At 32.3% G+C, this 17,068-nt stretch overlaps 1 protein-coding gene and 1 long non-coding RNA gene across 2 annotated transcripts; both read left to right on the top strand.

The window, feature by feature from the left end:
* Nucleotides 1-6,230: 6,230 nt before the first annotated feature.
* Nucleotides 6,231-12,484, top strand: LOC117780828. The gene is given in 6 exon segments (XM_034617496.1): nt 6,231-6,256; nt 6,368-6,429; nt 7,277-7,439; nt 7,725-7,957; nt 11,429-12,049; nt 12,052-12,484. Coding segments are annotated over 6 exon segments (1,230 nt in total). The 5' UTR covers nt 6,231-6,236; the 3' UTR covers nt 12,183-12,484.
* Nucleotides 12,485-13,242: 758 nt separating this feature from the next.
* On the top strand, nt 13,243-13,721 carry LOC117780829. Its single transcript, XR_004617120.1, has 2 exons — nt 13,243-13,331; nt 13,386-13,721. It is a non-coding gene; the product is annotated as an uncharacterized LOC117780829 (long non-coding RNA).
* Nucleotides 13,722-17,068: the final 3,347 nt, after the last annotated feature.

The following is a 17,068-nucleotide window of genomic DNA, read 5'->3' as shown; positions in this document are numbered from 1 at the left end:
TTCATGGCTTGTGTCTACAACTAAAACCCGACCCGACCAGACCCGACCAGACCAGCGTGCACTGTCCCCGTTTTTCGGCTTTGACAGTTAAAAATCAAGTGGATTTATTTTGTGCATGCAATCGAACGATCCAACGATCCAATGATCGAACGGTCGAGTTTCGCTCGTATTTGTTGCAGCTCGAATTTAGGCCTTATTTGCCTACAAGTGGCAATACTCTAAGCTAGATTGGTGCATTTGGCAGGTACATGCATAGTGTATATTATTATTTACACATTTCTGGTTGTCAGAATGGTTTTTACTTTAGACAGGAAGCTTAAACACTTAATAATATAGGTAAATCTAAAAATTTTAAAATTCTTGGGTCATTCGAAGCGTAGTGTTATCCATGTTAAATGTACTTGGCATAAAAGAAATCTATAACGATGTTTAATGCGACATAAACATGTTTGTAAATTTTATAACCTGTACCTATGACTATGAATGGTTTTATAGGGAGTTATCATTCAGTTTTTTATACTTTCCGGCTAATACTTGTTCAAAAACTTTAGACTGTCTTAACTTTGCCAAAACTTTACCGATTTTCATGCGAAATACCATTTTAACCATTATTTGGCCTCTTAATTGATTCTGCATCAAAACTTTAATAACTTAAAAAATTAAATTTTTTTTGTCATCACTGTCTGTTTTTTCCGTAGTTTTCCATACTTTCTCCTTGACACTTTTTCAAGAACTTCAAACTGCCATAACTTTGCCAAAACTTTACCGATTTTCATGCGGAATACCATATTGATCATTATTTGGCCTCTTAATTGATTCTGCATCAAAATTTTAGTAACTTAAAAAATTAAATTTTTTGGTCATCACTGTCTGATTTTTGCGTACTTTTCTATACTTCCCCGTGACACTTTTTCAAGAACTTCAAATTGCCATAACTTGGCCAAAACTTTACCGATTTTCATGCGGAATACAATTTTGATCAATATTTGGCCTCTAAATTGATTCTGCATCAACATTTTAGTAACCTTAAAAATTTAGTTTTTTTGTCATCACTGTCTGATTTTCCGTAGTTTACCATACTTGACACTTTTCAAAGACTTCAAACTGTCATTACTTTGCCAAAACTACCGATATTCTTGCGGAATTTCATTTTTATCATTATAAAAAATAATTTTTTTCCATTATTGTCCATTTTTTCTGTTTTCCGCTTGATGATTTTTCTAAAATTTCAAACTGTTATTACTTTGTCAAATCTTAGCCGATTTTCTTGCAGAAAAGATAAGATAAGAAGCCATGTAATGTTTTTCATAGTTTTTTTTTACTGGGTATATTCTAGTTGATCACTGTTTTTTTTGCATTTCAATCAGTCTACACGCGCTGCGATCTGTATTGAAGTTATTAATTAGTAAGTTGGCTGTAATGGAGCATTCAAATATTTTTCAGTCATGAATTGTTGCTCGAGTTTTGCTATTGTTTAACTTGTTAGCGTTCATGCGATTATTGGGCACAAACAAATACTTATAGCGATAAGAATATGCATTGATTACGCTCTCAGTATTTTAAAGAATTATTTCTTTTTAATGTGGGCTAATTGGGAACATAATTGAAAAAGCCAAGACCGAGAAAATTTATTATTTTGATGGAAAATTTCTTTTGAAAAGGAAATAAACAAATGTCACATAACGAAAATCTTAGAGGTATACCAATAATATGATTTTTAAATAAAAATTTAAAATTGATTTGTTTCTTGTTCCACTATTATTTAATTTAATTTTTTTTTATAATTTTAGTCAAAAATTTATTGACCTCTACCCATATCCTTAACTCTAAAATTAAATCTGAATATGTACGTTTGAATTAAGTATCTGTCTGCTTTTGAAGCCCGCGAGTCCATCTTATTTACATTCAAATCACATTCGACACTTGAATATCCATTCATTTCAGCTATATAGAGAGACAGATGCAATAGTGTCTAGAAATACGTACTTCCATGACCTTAGGTTCATATATAAAATAGATAAATGTATGTAAAAGCTTTGCTGTTAAAAGTAATTTTACGGTAAGAGATTCTAGATTAGTTTTATACGACTCTCATTTAAGTTTTTTATTATGATTGTTGCAAAACTTGTTTTTCATCAACTACAGATACATACATTTGTAAATATACCAAGTATAAATTCTAAATTATCAATTATATAAGTGAAATTTCTCATTACCAGACAATCAAATATAATAGAATACACAAATCTCATCATCTTCCCTTTTCAATGAGAGAATAAAAGATTGTTTATAATTTAAATTTTATGTAAAACTATGTACTTATTTTGAGTATGGATAAATATATATACAATGAGTGTGGTTCGAGTATTCATACAATCCACAGCATCGCGTGATTCGGTCGAGTGGTTGTATGTTATGTACGAGTGGATCGTGATCGTTGTTATTTATTTTGTTGATGTCTCTTTTTTTTTTTTTTTTTTAGGATTTCTGTGTTGTTTTGTATGCGCGGAAGTTATTTTCAAAACTTGCTTTCGTTTCTCTTGCGATTTTTTGGTTGACTCTTCAATTTCTGTTAACGAAGCTGCAAAATGACAGTTCAAAGGTAAAAGCCGCATTTTAAATGTCGATTCGGATGGAAATTTTATTCCGTCTGTGAATTATGACTGACGTCGAATGATTGCTGATCTTGGTCATGTGAATCATATCTGATCTGTAATTAAAAATTATTATTCTTTTCATTAAAATTACAATCTTTGTGACTTTTTTTTTTTAAATAAGTATAGATTAGGTGAATTTATGAAACAATTCAATTGAAAGAAATCAAATTTCAGGGTAGATAGAGAAATAATTATTGAATCTCTTTTCCAATTAATAGACTTAAAGTGATTTACAAATTTAAAATGTTAAAGCTTCTTTCATTATCGTAATGTTGACAAGTGAATGAAGTTATTGGTTATACAAAACATTTTGTTTGCTGCTCGCTGTTATATAACGTTAAATCGCTTTAATAAATGCAGTGCATGAACATGCGTGTAAACGACATTACGAGTTCAACATCTCCAGTGACTACAAATGTGAATACTATTTGTATTCGTTTTCGTATTCGAGCAACAGCAACAAATAGTTGTACAATAAAAAGAGAAGAAAAGAAAACTGACTGACATTCAATTACTGCGCATTTGACGTAGCATTCGCCGATTCGAATATCAATTTCAATTTCGATGGCATTTAATGAGTATTGAAAGCTTTTCAATTTGGGGACTTTATTGTGAGTTGTGTTGAATATGGGTAGAGTTTGCGAGGCTTACTTACTTGTAATTTTGATTTTGTTGCATGATTTCAATTAGTGATCTTTTGAATTGGATGCCATTTGTAAATACTCTTCGTTAACTTGTTAATGGCTGTTAATGAACTTGGGCTTTTCGGCTTTTTCGACACTCGGCTGAGCTTTGAACTGTAACTCGTTTATTTACTGAGAAGCTAAGAAATAAACCCGTTTTTTGGATCATTAAGTTAGTATGAAAAGAGATGATGTATTAATATGTTGTGATTCAATGTTCAAACATTTGTACTTCTTCCACTCCGTGGTTAATTCACACCTAGTGTGGACTTACAACTCGGAAAGTATTCACAAGAGACTCTTCATATCTCTACAGTCGGAGATTACGTTATTTTAGTTGTTTAGATACTCGTTTCCAAGACTCAAGAGGTTTCCTGTGTTGACAAAGCCTTAATTTTTTTTTATTATTGTTTTATTGACTTGAAATGTCTGACGTTTTATGGATGCTTTTCGCTGATTATCTTTTTTTAATCAAAACTTAATTAGATTCATGCGAACTGCATTAGGAAGAGTTATTTATCTGTATACCTGAACATATATACATATTTATATACAAAGCTATTCTATAATTTTTGTTTAATAACAGATGTCCAAATGTCACATGCTTTTTTCAATTATTATTTTTATCTATAGCTCCTATCTATTGTATTTAAACGCTCCACTCATTAAAATTCAATTTGCTTATCAAACAAATTATTGATAAGCAATGCGATAAGAATTGTCATTACTAGAAAAAGTTTAAGGAATTAAGTTTGCTGCATAAGTTTTTGCATTAACTGCATTGTTGAATCAATAAAGTAATTGTTTGCTTAAGTGAAATTTAAAGGTTTTTTTAATAAGGCTTATTTTGGACTGTTCGGCACAATTTTAGTTATAATTTAAGGTGATCCACTCTTAATGGGCACAGGTTATAAAATAAAGTATTTTTAATTCTTATCATTTTTATATTTATTTTAAGTCAACTAAGAGCCGTTGACATAAAATTAGCATCAGACAAAAAAAATTCCCAAATTTTAAAATGTATATATTTTAAAAAAAGATTTTTTTTATTTTCTTTTTAAATAAATCTTAAAATATGTTACTAAAAAAAAAAAAAGACAAAATAAAACTTAATCAGGGGTGCCACAGAAAACGAAATCAACTAAAAATCCCTCAAATTTCCATATATTTTTGGAAGACTTACGGTTGGTTTTGATTTCTGTGCCACCCCTTAATATGTCAAAACAATTACTTTATATACTGTATACCGATCAAACATACATATATATTTAAATAATATTAATAAAATATAGATATAAATTGTATACATGTATATAAGTATAACAATAATTTTTTTTTTAATTTCGTGAATTGAATCTCGCTGATTAATGTGTTAAGCCCATAACTGCCTAAAAGTATGTTTTATATTTTAAAGAGTCCCTTTCCCATGCCAAATGATCGTTAAACCTGTGCTCGGAATATAGCCTGATTCGCAGACTCTTTGGCTCTTTGGTCGGGCTGCTTATCACTGAAAACGTTAAGTAAACCAAACGCTATCGCAGCAGAGGCTCAGTATGTGTGTATGCCCAAATACAGACACATTCAATGCGTGTGTTTGTATATGGTTAAGTTTAAAAGTTTTCTTACTGCAACAAAAACAGTGCATAGCAAAGCTCATGATTGACTGCTTGCACAGTAGTTCAGTAAATGAAATAGTGACTGTTATACGACAGTATTTTTATGGTATTTTATTTGACAGCTAAAGATTAATAAATCAGTATATACATTTATATATTGTTAATACATACAAATAAATATTAGAGATTAATACTTTGCTATTATTTAAACAACAAACTAAACTACTCAAACAATGGGAAAGGGCTCTAGACTAGCGATGTAAAAAATGCTTATTGTAATATAATTATTTAAATACATACATATGTATATTTTTATTTGACATTGTGACGGATATAAATACATATATATAAATATTACAAAAGTCAAATTGAGTTGCTTTACATCACCATAAAAAATTCAGCATTATTTAATGATAATAACTTTGTTATAATTGTCAATAAATTGGTAAATATTGCCACCTGTGCGTCACTGTGCAAAGCGGAATGGTCAGAGAGCAACTTTACTATTGCTTTTACGCGCGTGAGCAAGACGGATAGAGAGAGAGAGAGAGAGAGAGAGAGAGAGAGATGAGTGCAGGCGCATGAAAGATTTCAAGTACTCTCTCTTACTCTCGCTCTCGCCTGCTCGCTCGATCAATCACACGATGAGTTGCTCTCTATAAACTAAGATTAACGATTCGGACTTGAACTTTTAAAGCTCGCATGAATTGAAGCTAGAGGCAGCAGAAGCAGCGAACGAAGCTTTCGCCTGTTGCAAACTCTGTTGAGCAAGTCAGACATACGCACACTAATACACACACACATACACACACTTGCGTACATATGCTCATATTACTCACAGGTGCGACATTTAAAAACTCCGCGCTCTTTCTTGCCTACACCCATAACAAAGGCGGGAGAGGGAGAGTGAGGGCGAGTGTGAGTGAGCCAGAGTGAGAGAGAGAGAACGTGAGAGAGTTGGCAATGCGCTATCTGTGAGATACTTTTGGGCCATACTATGTTACTTCAGTTGCCGATAAAACGTCAAACTGCTTCCACGCTGCGCTTTCACGCTCTGCGTCACGAATACAATAATAATAATAATATTCGAACGAGTCATTCGACAATACAAAACATTCCACAACAATACATAAATGTAATTTTCTTCGCTTCTTTCATGTCGCACATAATCAGCAACAGAGAAGTAAATAAATTCAACAAGGCGAAAACACTTTAAAAGACACGAGCTAAAACTTTAGATACCGCTATATTTCAAAGCCTTGTTGAAAGGCAAGCAAAAAATGTGCCGCTGTTGTCAAAAGTAAGCAAACCGCCTCCCCCCCCTACCGTCTACCCCTTTCACCGCCCAACTTGTTTCTTATTTGAATTCGCTGCAAACTTCTCTTCCTTTCCCCCTCACACGTTTCTTTAGCTGCTTGGAAGATCTTTACTGGAATTGTTTTGAGGAACGTTTTTGCTACGATGAATCGATTGGTAAGTCTCAATTTAAATACATTTGTTGTTTCTTACTCTTCTCTTCTCTTCTTCATGTTTTTGTTGTTGCTGTTGTTGAACATTTGACGGTTAGCCGGTGCATGTTTACCTACGTGGTCATATGTACAATGCTCATACATATACATGGATGTACAGTGGGTCTCAGCTTATTTGACACGCTAAAATTCAATACTTAAAATAATTTTACATATTAACATTTTTCAATAACTGCATCTTTTAGTGGAAAGAAGCCATAAATAAAAGCAAAGTTTTGTTTAAAATGTACTGGGTCAAATGAGCTGAGAGACACTGTACGTATGAATTTGCAATTGTGTGAGTTAAATTATGCGACAGACGTAGTCAATGTAGATCTTGAACACACACACACACATATAGACACACACGTGCGCCTTGGGGCAAACGTGATTGGCATTAAAAGAGTGTGTTTGCAAAATTAATAGAATGACAGTTAGTCAAAAAATTTTGTAACAACGAAAACAAGTTCGAAAATTGTTTCTAATTTTTCAAAATGTTAAATCGACAATGGCTCTTATATTAAATTTTACATGCCCAAAAAGATCTCATTATTTAATTTAAAAAATCAAGAAAATTTGGTAAAATAATTACTTGACATACTGTCTATAGAAATCGTATAAAAATTTATAGCGAATTTTAATGGAATGTTGACTGAAAGGTGAAGATCAGAGTGTGAAAGAGATGGGTATATGAAGTCAAGGATTTACAATCGATCAAGTTGTTGTTTCTGCGAACTAAGAGAGACAACTTGATAACTGGACTGAGACTGATAAATTTAACACACAGATTAATCGCTTTGTTCATTTCACAGCCAACTACAATGCCGATGACGATGAGGAATATCTGGCGGCCCAGAAGAATGGCACCATCATTGGACGGATTCAGCCGACGGCGGCAGACAACAACAATTTGTTGACAGTGCCACAGCCAATTTGTGATCAGCCCATGGGTCGCGGAAACTGTACTCCGATGAGGTGCTAATTGTGTGAACAAATAAATAATTGCTTAGATTGTCAGCTAGTCAATTGGTCATTTAGTCAGTTAGTCAGTTAGCCAGTTGGTAAAAAACGATTGAATTTCGCACATCTTTTATTCAATTGCTTGTGCATCTGATCAATTGAGACAACAAATAATGCTCATGTTTTGTTCTTGTGTTTGCCTTTGACATTTGCGCCGCCAATCGATAATTTAATTCAATTTGCAATTTTTTTAAAATGAATATGTAAACTTCATATTGTTTGTATTTGTTTTTATTTTAGTGCCAAGATACACGAAGAGGATTATCGACGTGTGACACAGACAAATGTACCGATGCTTGGGCCAGAGATATTGGCCGTGTTTGCCAATTCGCAGATCTTTCAGGATCATCAGCCGACAAAATTGAATCGCATCAGTACAAAGACATATTTGGCTGGCATCCATTCGCCCAACAAGGAGATGCCAACAACACCGCGTCTCAGCGAACAGGAGCGTCTGCTGCGGCGTCTGGAAGGTAATGATCATCATGGTCATGGTCATCATAGTCACGCCCATATTGTGGCAATGGGGGGCAGTGGCAGTGGCAAGACGAGCGGTAAGAGCACGCGCAGCAGCAGCATTGTCTCCGCCGGCGTGCCCAAGGTTAAATTCTATTTAAGTTAAATAGAGCCCAAGATGAATTCCAAAAAAAAACATCAAACAAAAAACAAACAAACGAAATTTCAATGGCTTTCTTTTAGCAGTATTTGTGCCAAAGATACCTTTCCACACCACAAAACAAAACAACAAATAATGTGACTTAATATTATTAATTTAGCCCTAAGTGTTGTTGATAAACCACAACCAGTAAAGAGTGAGAGAAATAACAAAACAATCGTTAGCATTTAGTATTATTACAATACGTATTGTAAGCCTTAGCTACCTTTAAGTCTTATGTTTGTACATATTTCATCATGGACTTTGTTAGACCTTGTAATGTTTAATCATAGAAATAGTAAACATATACATAAACATATACATATATATTTGATTTGAAATGAAATGGAAAACTCAAGACATAAATCGAAATCAAAATGAAAACTCATCGTATGCATTTTATAAACATTATTATAGAATTACCTGGGCCTATAAGTAAACAAACCATTACAAACTGTAACAAAAAACGAATACATAATTTTGACAGATCTCCTGTAGTTTTTGTCAAATTTATTTTGTATAATTATTCACAGCAGAGTTTGTTAATTTTAAACCGCTGAACTCCCTTTATTTTAATACCCTTTTCAAGATATTTAAAATATGCAATATTTGTACAAGGAAATGAAATTGAATTAAATCCACTCAAGATTCAATTATCGAATTTAAACACTCACGCAGGTAAAATCCATAAATATACCTGTTGCTGGGCGTTACGAATTTGCACTCTTTTATTCTTTATTTAGAAATACATTTGTCGTTTCTCCGATTTCCCTTCGTTTTTTAAGCGATCGCTTAAATGCTTAACACACCCACTGGATTTTTATCGCAAATACAAAAGATAAAACAATTCGAGACGTTGTTGCTGGGAATGCTTGACTTTGGAATTCCCTAACACATGTTTGAGCCCATTGAAACACGCTAGATGGCGCTAGTATTACTTTTTCCCTATGTTTTTCAATTTGAAAAACAGTTGCTGAATATCTTACTTATATAATAGTCGGTCGTTGTGATATTTTCAGTTGAGACAAAGAACTTTCTGAAGTACATGTCTACTTCAGCTTAAATTTATATCTTTAAAATTTTAAGAGTTATGTGATTTTTGATTCAACCCATAAGCAGGAGGCGTTTGTTTAGCTTTTCCTTATGTTTTTTATTAACTTTGATATTTAATAATGAATGTTTCTGAAATTTTCAGCTGAGATAATGCGTTTTCTAAAGTAATTATTTATTTAACAAAAGCTTAAGCTTACATGTTTTAAACCTCTAGAGTAATGTGATAATTGGGTTTTACGCGATTTCAAAATTAAAAATTTTGATATTTGCATAGCAAACTAGTCAACTGCTTAGGTAAAGTTGATTATTAATAAATATATCTTATAAAGTCAAAGATGCTTATTTCTTACAAATCCAATACAAACACCCTTTCTTGCGCTATATAATTGAATACAGGGCATAAAATCAAAGTGAGATTGGCTTGTTATATTTTTATGATGAGCGAAAGCTGAGTATCAAATTGTTGGGATTCAGTGGCCAAATGAAGTGATAAATTGTTTTATGACTGCTAATCGATGATAACAATAATAAGTAGATCTTCAATAAATAGTATTGAGGTCAATAGCTACTCGAGAAAAGATATCCCTATTAGGAAGAATAAAGATCGATTGATGGCTTTTTAAAGAATGTCGATCCTTCTGTTGTTTCCATACAGAAACGCGCACCACACGCAATAGATAATGTTAACTTGAGCGTAATCGTGCTATATATGCTTGCTACTATCGCTCGCCTCTGGACAAGTATGGAACGTAAATCAGTTTTTATTTTTGTTTGCTTCTCTGCTGATAAGCACCAATAATAAAATGTGTACGCTGATAAAATGACAGGAATTCTTTAAGTTTTTCTTCTTCTCACTCTTCTTATTCTTGTTGTTTCGCATTACCGTTATATACAGAAATACATATTTGTGTTAAACGATCATTTTATAGTCGGAGAAATATTTTATCATATTGATTTTATAAATTTTGCACAGTGGATCGCATTGCAAATATTTTATTTGCAATGCAACCGGTTTTTATACCATTACCATAACTTAAACTGAAACTTGTTTCTCACCATTGGATACAGAATTAATAATTTTTACAATTTAAAATAAAAAATTATACAAGAAATATGTACGAATATTCACCCCAAATAAAATCAAAGATAGATATATATATATATATAATTTGTTTTCTGCAAATGGTCGTTTTGGATCATATAAATCGGTGTAAAAACAATATAAATACGCGTACTATAAGGTCTATGATATTTTTGGAGAAATTTTAATCAAGCTTATGAAAATAAAATTATACGTATGCTTATATTATCATAAACACTTGGGAACTTTTGATGAAAGCTGAGCTTTTGTACGGAGAAATTTGTTTCATCACATTAAAAGTTCAGGACGTTCTATAAACATCCAGATATGTATCTGATATACGATAAATCTACGAAAAATAGCTTATAAGTATCACTGTTTTCTCTGATTTGAGACTCCCACTCAGATAATAATTTTAATAATCAAGAAAAGTAGAAGAACAAAGCAGATCATTTAATTTTTCCGTTAACAAGATAATTAAAATCATTCTGATAACAATTAAAATTTTAGAAATGGGGAGGTAATTTCTCCATAACAAATTCTTAGCTTATTTATTTTTCCCCAACTAAAATAAAATACAATACAATACAATTGTGCTTGAATTATTAAAGTTCATGTATGTTAACAGTTAATATCGCGATGTCTCTGCAGTGAAAAAAATATATATATAAATACAAAGGGAAAACAACGAAACGTGATCGCAGTAATAAAACAATAAACAGATGCTTCTATAGAAATGATGAAAGTAAAGTGTTTTCCGGTAGCTTCAGAATACTAATATCATTTACAAAAATAAATAAAAGCTGATATCGAAATAAACACAAGCATTTATGTAGATTTAATAAATATTGTTTATACCTTTATGAGTATATATTAGAGGAGTTGCAAATTTAAGGGAATTATTTCTATTAGTTTATCTTAAATATAACATTTCGTGCAATAAGTAGACGTGTCTTTGATAATTTCTCACCTTATTCTGACTAATGTGCAGGTTGTTGTTTCATTTCGATTTTTAACGCTTCTTTTATAAGGTCAAAAACTGGTTCAACTTATTGTAAATCGATGAAAATTCATAAATAGTTTAGTTTTAATTTGTTACTAAATTGAATAAAATATTAATATAATTAACACTTAAAAATCTATTCATTTTTACAGCTGGTCTTCAGGTCGATGCCACGGACTCTACAAAACCGGAAGTTGGAGTTGCTGTGCCGGAGAAGAGGATAACTTTCACCTTGGCTCCGTCGGACTCATCGCCGGAGGGAAGTCAGACATTGACGCCGAAGAAGTTTGAGTCGATTGTCGAGGAGGAGAAGGAAGAAGACAAGGATGAGGAGGTGATATTGCGACCACGTCTCATCGATCGCCATCCCCATCTGTTGCCCAATGTCGGCGGATTATCGGCAACATCGAAGCGCATTCTACGCTCGGCGAAGAGTGTGCCACATATGCATGTGAGAGATGCGTCCAGTGAGACAGATATATTTGCAATTACCGGCACAGGCAGTCAGATTAGCATGACACCGGAGGTGCCATCCATATCGTTCAGTAATCTGCCGAAGAACTACGAGGATACGCCGACCATTGAGAAGTATCGCGTCTCGCAGAGTCTCTATTCCATTCAGAATGCGAATGCGGCACGTGCCTCGCAGGATGATTACTCCATGCCACGTTATTTCCGACGCTCCAACATGCTGATGACCCAGAGCACTGAGATTCTGCCGGGCTCCACATCACTCGCCTCCATTTCCACGTCTGCCGCCTCCACGTCATCGTCCAGGACGAACTGCGTCGTCCCGAGCAGGCGAAGAGTAAACGCCTCCAAATGCTGCGTGGCAATCTGCCTCCTCTTCTTATACACTCCGTATCCTTTAAGCGCAATCGAGATGAGAGCAAGCAGGTGGACTAGTTCACTGAATATCCAATACACTTACTTTGTAATTCTAAACCACATTCGTGTATATTTCTTATTATATGCATGAATATTGTAAATGTTCAAGGGATTGTATCTTAATTTACTCATATGTATGTTCGTTAATATTTTTATTTGTATCTATTCAAAACGATATTTGTATTATATACTGTACTATTGTATTTACACAATTGATATTTGATATTACCCCTAAAGTTGTAGACACTTTAATGTTTCTACAACCTTTGACCTTATTGGTTTTTATACCGTTCCAATAAACTGATTTTATCTGAAATATTCCAAATTTTATTTCTTAAATCAAATATGCACCACAGTTTAATATTAAAAAAAAAAAAAAAATATGATAAATTCAAAATGTTTTATAAATTCGCGTTTTGAAAAGAAACTTGAGAATATTCATTTATTTAATTCGATCAAAAAACATACCTAACCTCTCGAATTATCTACACCTTGATTTCGTACCGGAAGCCTTTATAAAAATAATTGTTTGTTTCTAGAAAAAATGGTTTTAAACTCAATATTTATAATTTCATTATAGATTGATTTATATACTTTAGAAAAATTATAATAATCCTAAATTAGACTTGTTAAAAAGTTTAGATTTTTTGATGCAAAAAAAAAAACAATTCCGAATATAAAATAATAATAATATAAAGAGAGAGTTCAGTATGTTATATAAAATACCATATAAAACCTACTAGAAGAAAAATAGATTTTTATTGCGATTATAATGAGTAATTAGATAGGTAATGAGTATTAGGTACTTTCGTATATAGCCAACGCAGTTAATTCATTCCAAGAACTATTTTTATTAACTCCAATTCATCATACACGTCACCAGATGAAAGGGAGCGAGAGAAAGAGGGAGAGAGAGGCAGAGAAAATGCAGAGTGGAGAGTCAAACCCGCCTATTGAGCTTTTATAATGAAATTGAATCAAATACTATAATTAAATCTACATCGTAAGACTGTTCGTTGGGTTATTTATCGAAATCATACCGATTAGAAAAGTTGAACTGAAAGGAAGCAGACGCCAGCTTTATTATAATGTATAGAGACATTTTTCTTATCTTGATAATAATTCAAATTTTTAACAGCTTACCAACAATATGGACTCAATCTGAAAGTAAGTTTCAATAGAAATTTAATTTTTTCAAAGTGATTAATCATTTCTCCCCAGATCCCACAATTGCCACGATGAGTATAAGTCACATTATTGGTATTCCCGATAAATTTTATGCCCAGCCCCTGTATGAAAAAATTGGAAATAAATATTATTATACATCCAGAAAATACGACGAAATAACTTGGTATGAGGCTTTGCATAAGTGTCACACATTGGGTGGACACTTGATAAGTCTGACTGAAAATGATCCACTAAATAAAATTGGAGAAAAAATGAAAAATATTATACATCCCAATTTCTGGACAGATCTCAGCGATCTTGGCCAGGAAGGTGAATTTGTCTCCATGACAAGCGGATTAAAACCAAATTTTGTGGATTGGTGTGAGGGTGCAATAAAAGGAAACCCAAAAAGTAACTGTGTGCATATTCACAATACGAATTCAACTAAACCCTGTATGAGATCTATTTCCTGCACTACTAAACATGGCTACGTTTGTGAATCGAATATCCCGAGAACCATCTCGATAGTTTACTGGTAATATCATTGTATAGATTTTTAAGTTTTCATTTATAATATTTTGTTTTTCTAATAACATAAATTATTTGTAATATCTTTTAAATAAAGTGATTAATTATGCATTTCTATAATCGGAGCACAGTTCAGTGTTCATTTTTATAATATACGTATGTACTCATAAATAGAAGCATATTCATCCAAAAGATTTTTAGCATCAGCCCCAAGTTATGCAGCATTTCTTTAAGAAACTGGAACTGAAACGACAAAGTCGAAAGAAAACCCTTTACCGAAATAGTTGTTTTAAGACGAACAGTAACGCCAAGTAAAAGTTCCCAATTAAATAAAATCAAAGTAAGATTAATTACCATATATATTTAAAGGATTTGGTTCATTATTAAGAATTCTTAAACAAAGAATTGGTTTAAGAATTATTCATAAAACGGCAATAATTAGTTTTTTGATTCATAAAAGTTAATTAATTCAGGTTATGTGAAAGTTTTAATATAAAAGAGTATTTAATCTTCAACGTTCCGAAATTCGTTCTGCCTTCGAATAAAATTTGTTTTATAAACTTAGATTCGGACTAAAGTACACGGAATAAGCTCAGTCAATGAAATCTATTTATTTGAGTATCTACACAAGGAAAGCATGTTTTCAGTTTCTATAAAGAATTCACGTGTGCAACCCTGAACTTTACTTTAAAAACGAATCTTGTATCTTTGTCTGTAAATCGAATTAATTCAAACTCAATTAGGCGATTGGAAATATTTACATATGAGAGCATACCAACAGAAATATATATTTTATAAACAAAACATTTTGGATAGATTTTCATCAAAAGAATGTTAATTTGCTCATTTAACATTTAATTCTGAAATGAGTATATATTCTGATTACAATTTCGTTAAAAATTTAATGGTACTACTCACAATATTAAAATACAAAGCATATCTGCTATATAATAAGAATATTTTTAGCATGAAAATATTTTTAATTTTTCAAGGAAATTTAACTTAGTTAAGGGCCGTTTTTTCATATTCCAGTTAAATTTTATCAAACTGGAAGATAGTTGCTTTTCGTTATGTAAAATTTTTTCCAATTGTAAGAAAATAGCAAGTTTTTGTTTTATTTTCTGTTTTTTACTTTTTTTATAAAGTATAGGACTGTACAAGGGTATTAACATCATTACCGTTAGTAATAATAAATTTTCGTATTGAGATTTTATGTAATTTTTATAAGAATATACTTATTTTAATACTCTCTAATTTCGACACATAAAAATCCGATTAATTAGAGTATATTTTAAGGTTAAGTCTCCGATAATGTTATGCAACAGAAATTTACCCACAAGCTGGAATTTTAAGGATATAGCTTGTGCTGTTATATAGTTCTTTATTTATTAAAGAGAGAATTTGGCTTGAACCTGAAAACTTTGTACGTCGCAATGTGACGCAAGTGGTTTTGTGTTTCGAATATATGAGTGCTCGTTTGAATACTCGTAATGTCATCACTGCAACTGGCCCGCAGTTCAACGACTAAGTTAGCCTCTGACGTATGAGGTGTTAAGTGGTGCAGTGGTGCAGCGATCGGTTAATCAGAAAGCGCCGACAACGGCGGCTCACCTTTAAGTAACCGTGAAAAGCCTTATAGAATGCTGTTATCATCTCTAACGGGTATCACCTGCATTCCATGCCCAAGGGCGACTGGTCGTATGCGTGATATGCAATCTGATTATTTAAATCAAATGTAATCGAATTATTATCAAAACATAAATATTAACATCCACATGATCCGCACTTCCGAACAAGTGCTCATAATCATTATCATCAAACCATAACAAAACTCAAATAATAATGCGAGTAATAAAAATAAACATATATATATAATTCTCTTATTCATTTGTCGAGTGGCGGCACACGCTTTTTGGTGTGACTTTTATTTTCTATTATGTCTTTTTGTCTGGTGTAAATTTCCGTAGGTCTAATTTGGTGTCAGCGCCTGACTGACTGGCCAATCGTTAAGTTATCACTTATCAGCAATAGCCTGATTTCTGAATTCTGAAACTGTGGCACGCGGCGCTTAAGCGCTAATCACATCCTCTCGCATGTGTTTAGCAACGTTCTGCCGACTTGCTGGCTATAGCTATCGCCTTATCAAGGTCAAGGCTTACTCAAAATTAGTCCTCGCCCGTCTGTAGTTGCCAACTTTATCAGCTACGTCCGCCGATCAGGTGAATTCGCGTCGTTTCTAGCCCAAAGCACGCGTCTTTGTTTTCTTTTTGTTTTATGCTTGAGTTTCTATAATTAAGTCATAACTTGTCATTGTTGCTGTGGCAACGATAGGAAAAAAGTTTGCTGCTTACCTATCTTCTACCTTTTCACTCTCTCTATATATAAAACACGAACTGAATAACTGAATAACACACCATGTAACAGCCTACTTTTTCCTATATTTATTATACATTTTACATAGGAGGCCATAATACTATTCCTCTTTTACATAAATAAAATGTTTAATTTACAAATAATTATCAATGCTACTTAAATTGAGTTGTAATTAAAACTATTTAATAAAAAACAAAAATTTTCATTATATGTCATTATTTAATTGCTATTTAAATTTTCTTTCTATTTTCAATGCTACTGGTATAAAATTTCATTACCACTACTATTTGTAATGTTACTGAAATTTCATTTTCATTGGCACTACTATTTTTAATGCTACTGAAATTTTTTATCATTAGCATTATTATTTTTAACTCAAGTGAATCTGTATTTTAATTAACATTATTGTTTTTAATTCTAATGAAATAACCAATGCATTACAAAATTGGTTAATTAGTCACAAACCTGGTATGTATGTACTAGAGAGCAGGAAGAAATTCTCTCAGCTATGTTGTGTGAAAAATTCATCCCACTTGCTATTATTGTTTTGGCTACACAATTAGCAGTCATGTAGTCAGTCTGCCCAGTTTTAAATATATAGATATAAGACATTTAAAAAATTATAATCTGTCCTTTTTCATATCTATTTCCGCCTGAGGTCATTTTCAATTTATAGTAAGTCGCCCGATTTGATCAAAATTTGTCAAGATGTATCTAAAAATCAAAAAGGGTTTTAAGGCCGATCGTTCCAATGACAGCTTTATATAAGTGATCTGATGTTTGGCAAAATCACAAAAGTGTTAAGCTCTTTTGACTTTGTGACTTTGTCGACTAAT

This window comes from Drosophila innubila (assembly GCF_004354385.1).
Source record: "Drosophila innubila isolate TH190305 chromosome 2L unlocalized genomic scaffold, UK_Dinn_1.0 4_B_2L, whole genome shotgun sequence".
NCBI lineage: Eukaryota > Metazoa > Arthropoda > Insecta > Diptera > Drosophilidae > Drosophila > Drosophila innubila.
The sequence above is the reverse complement of the archived record's forward strand: the minus strand, read 5'-3'. Positions and strand labels throughout refer to the sequence as shown.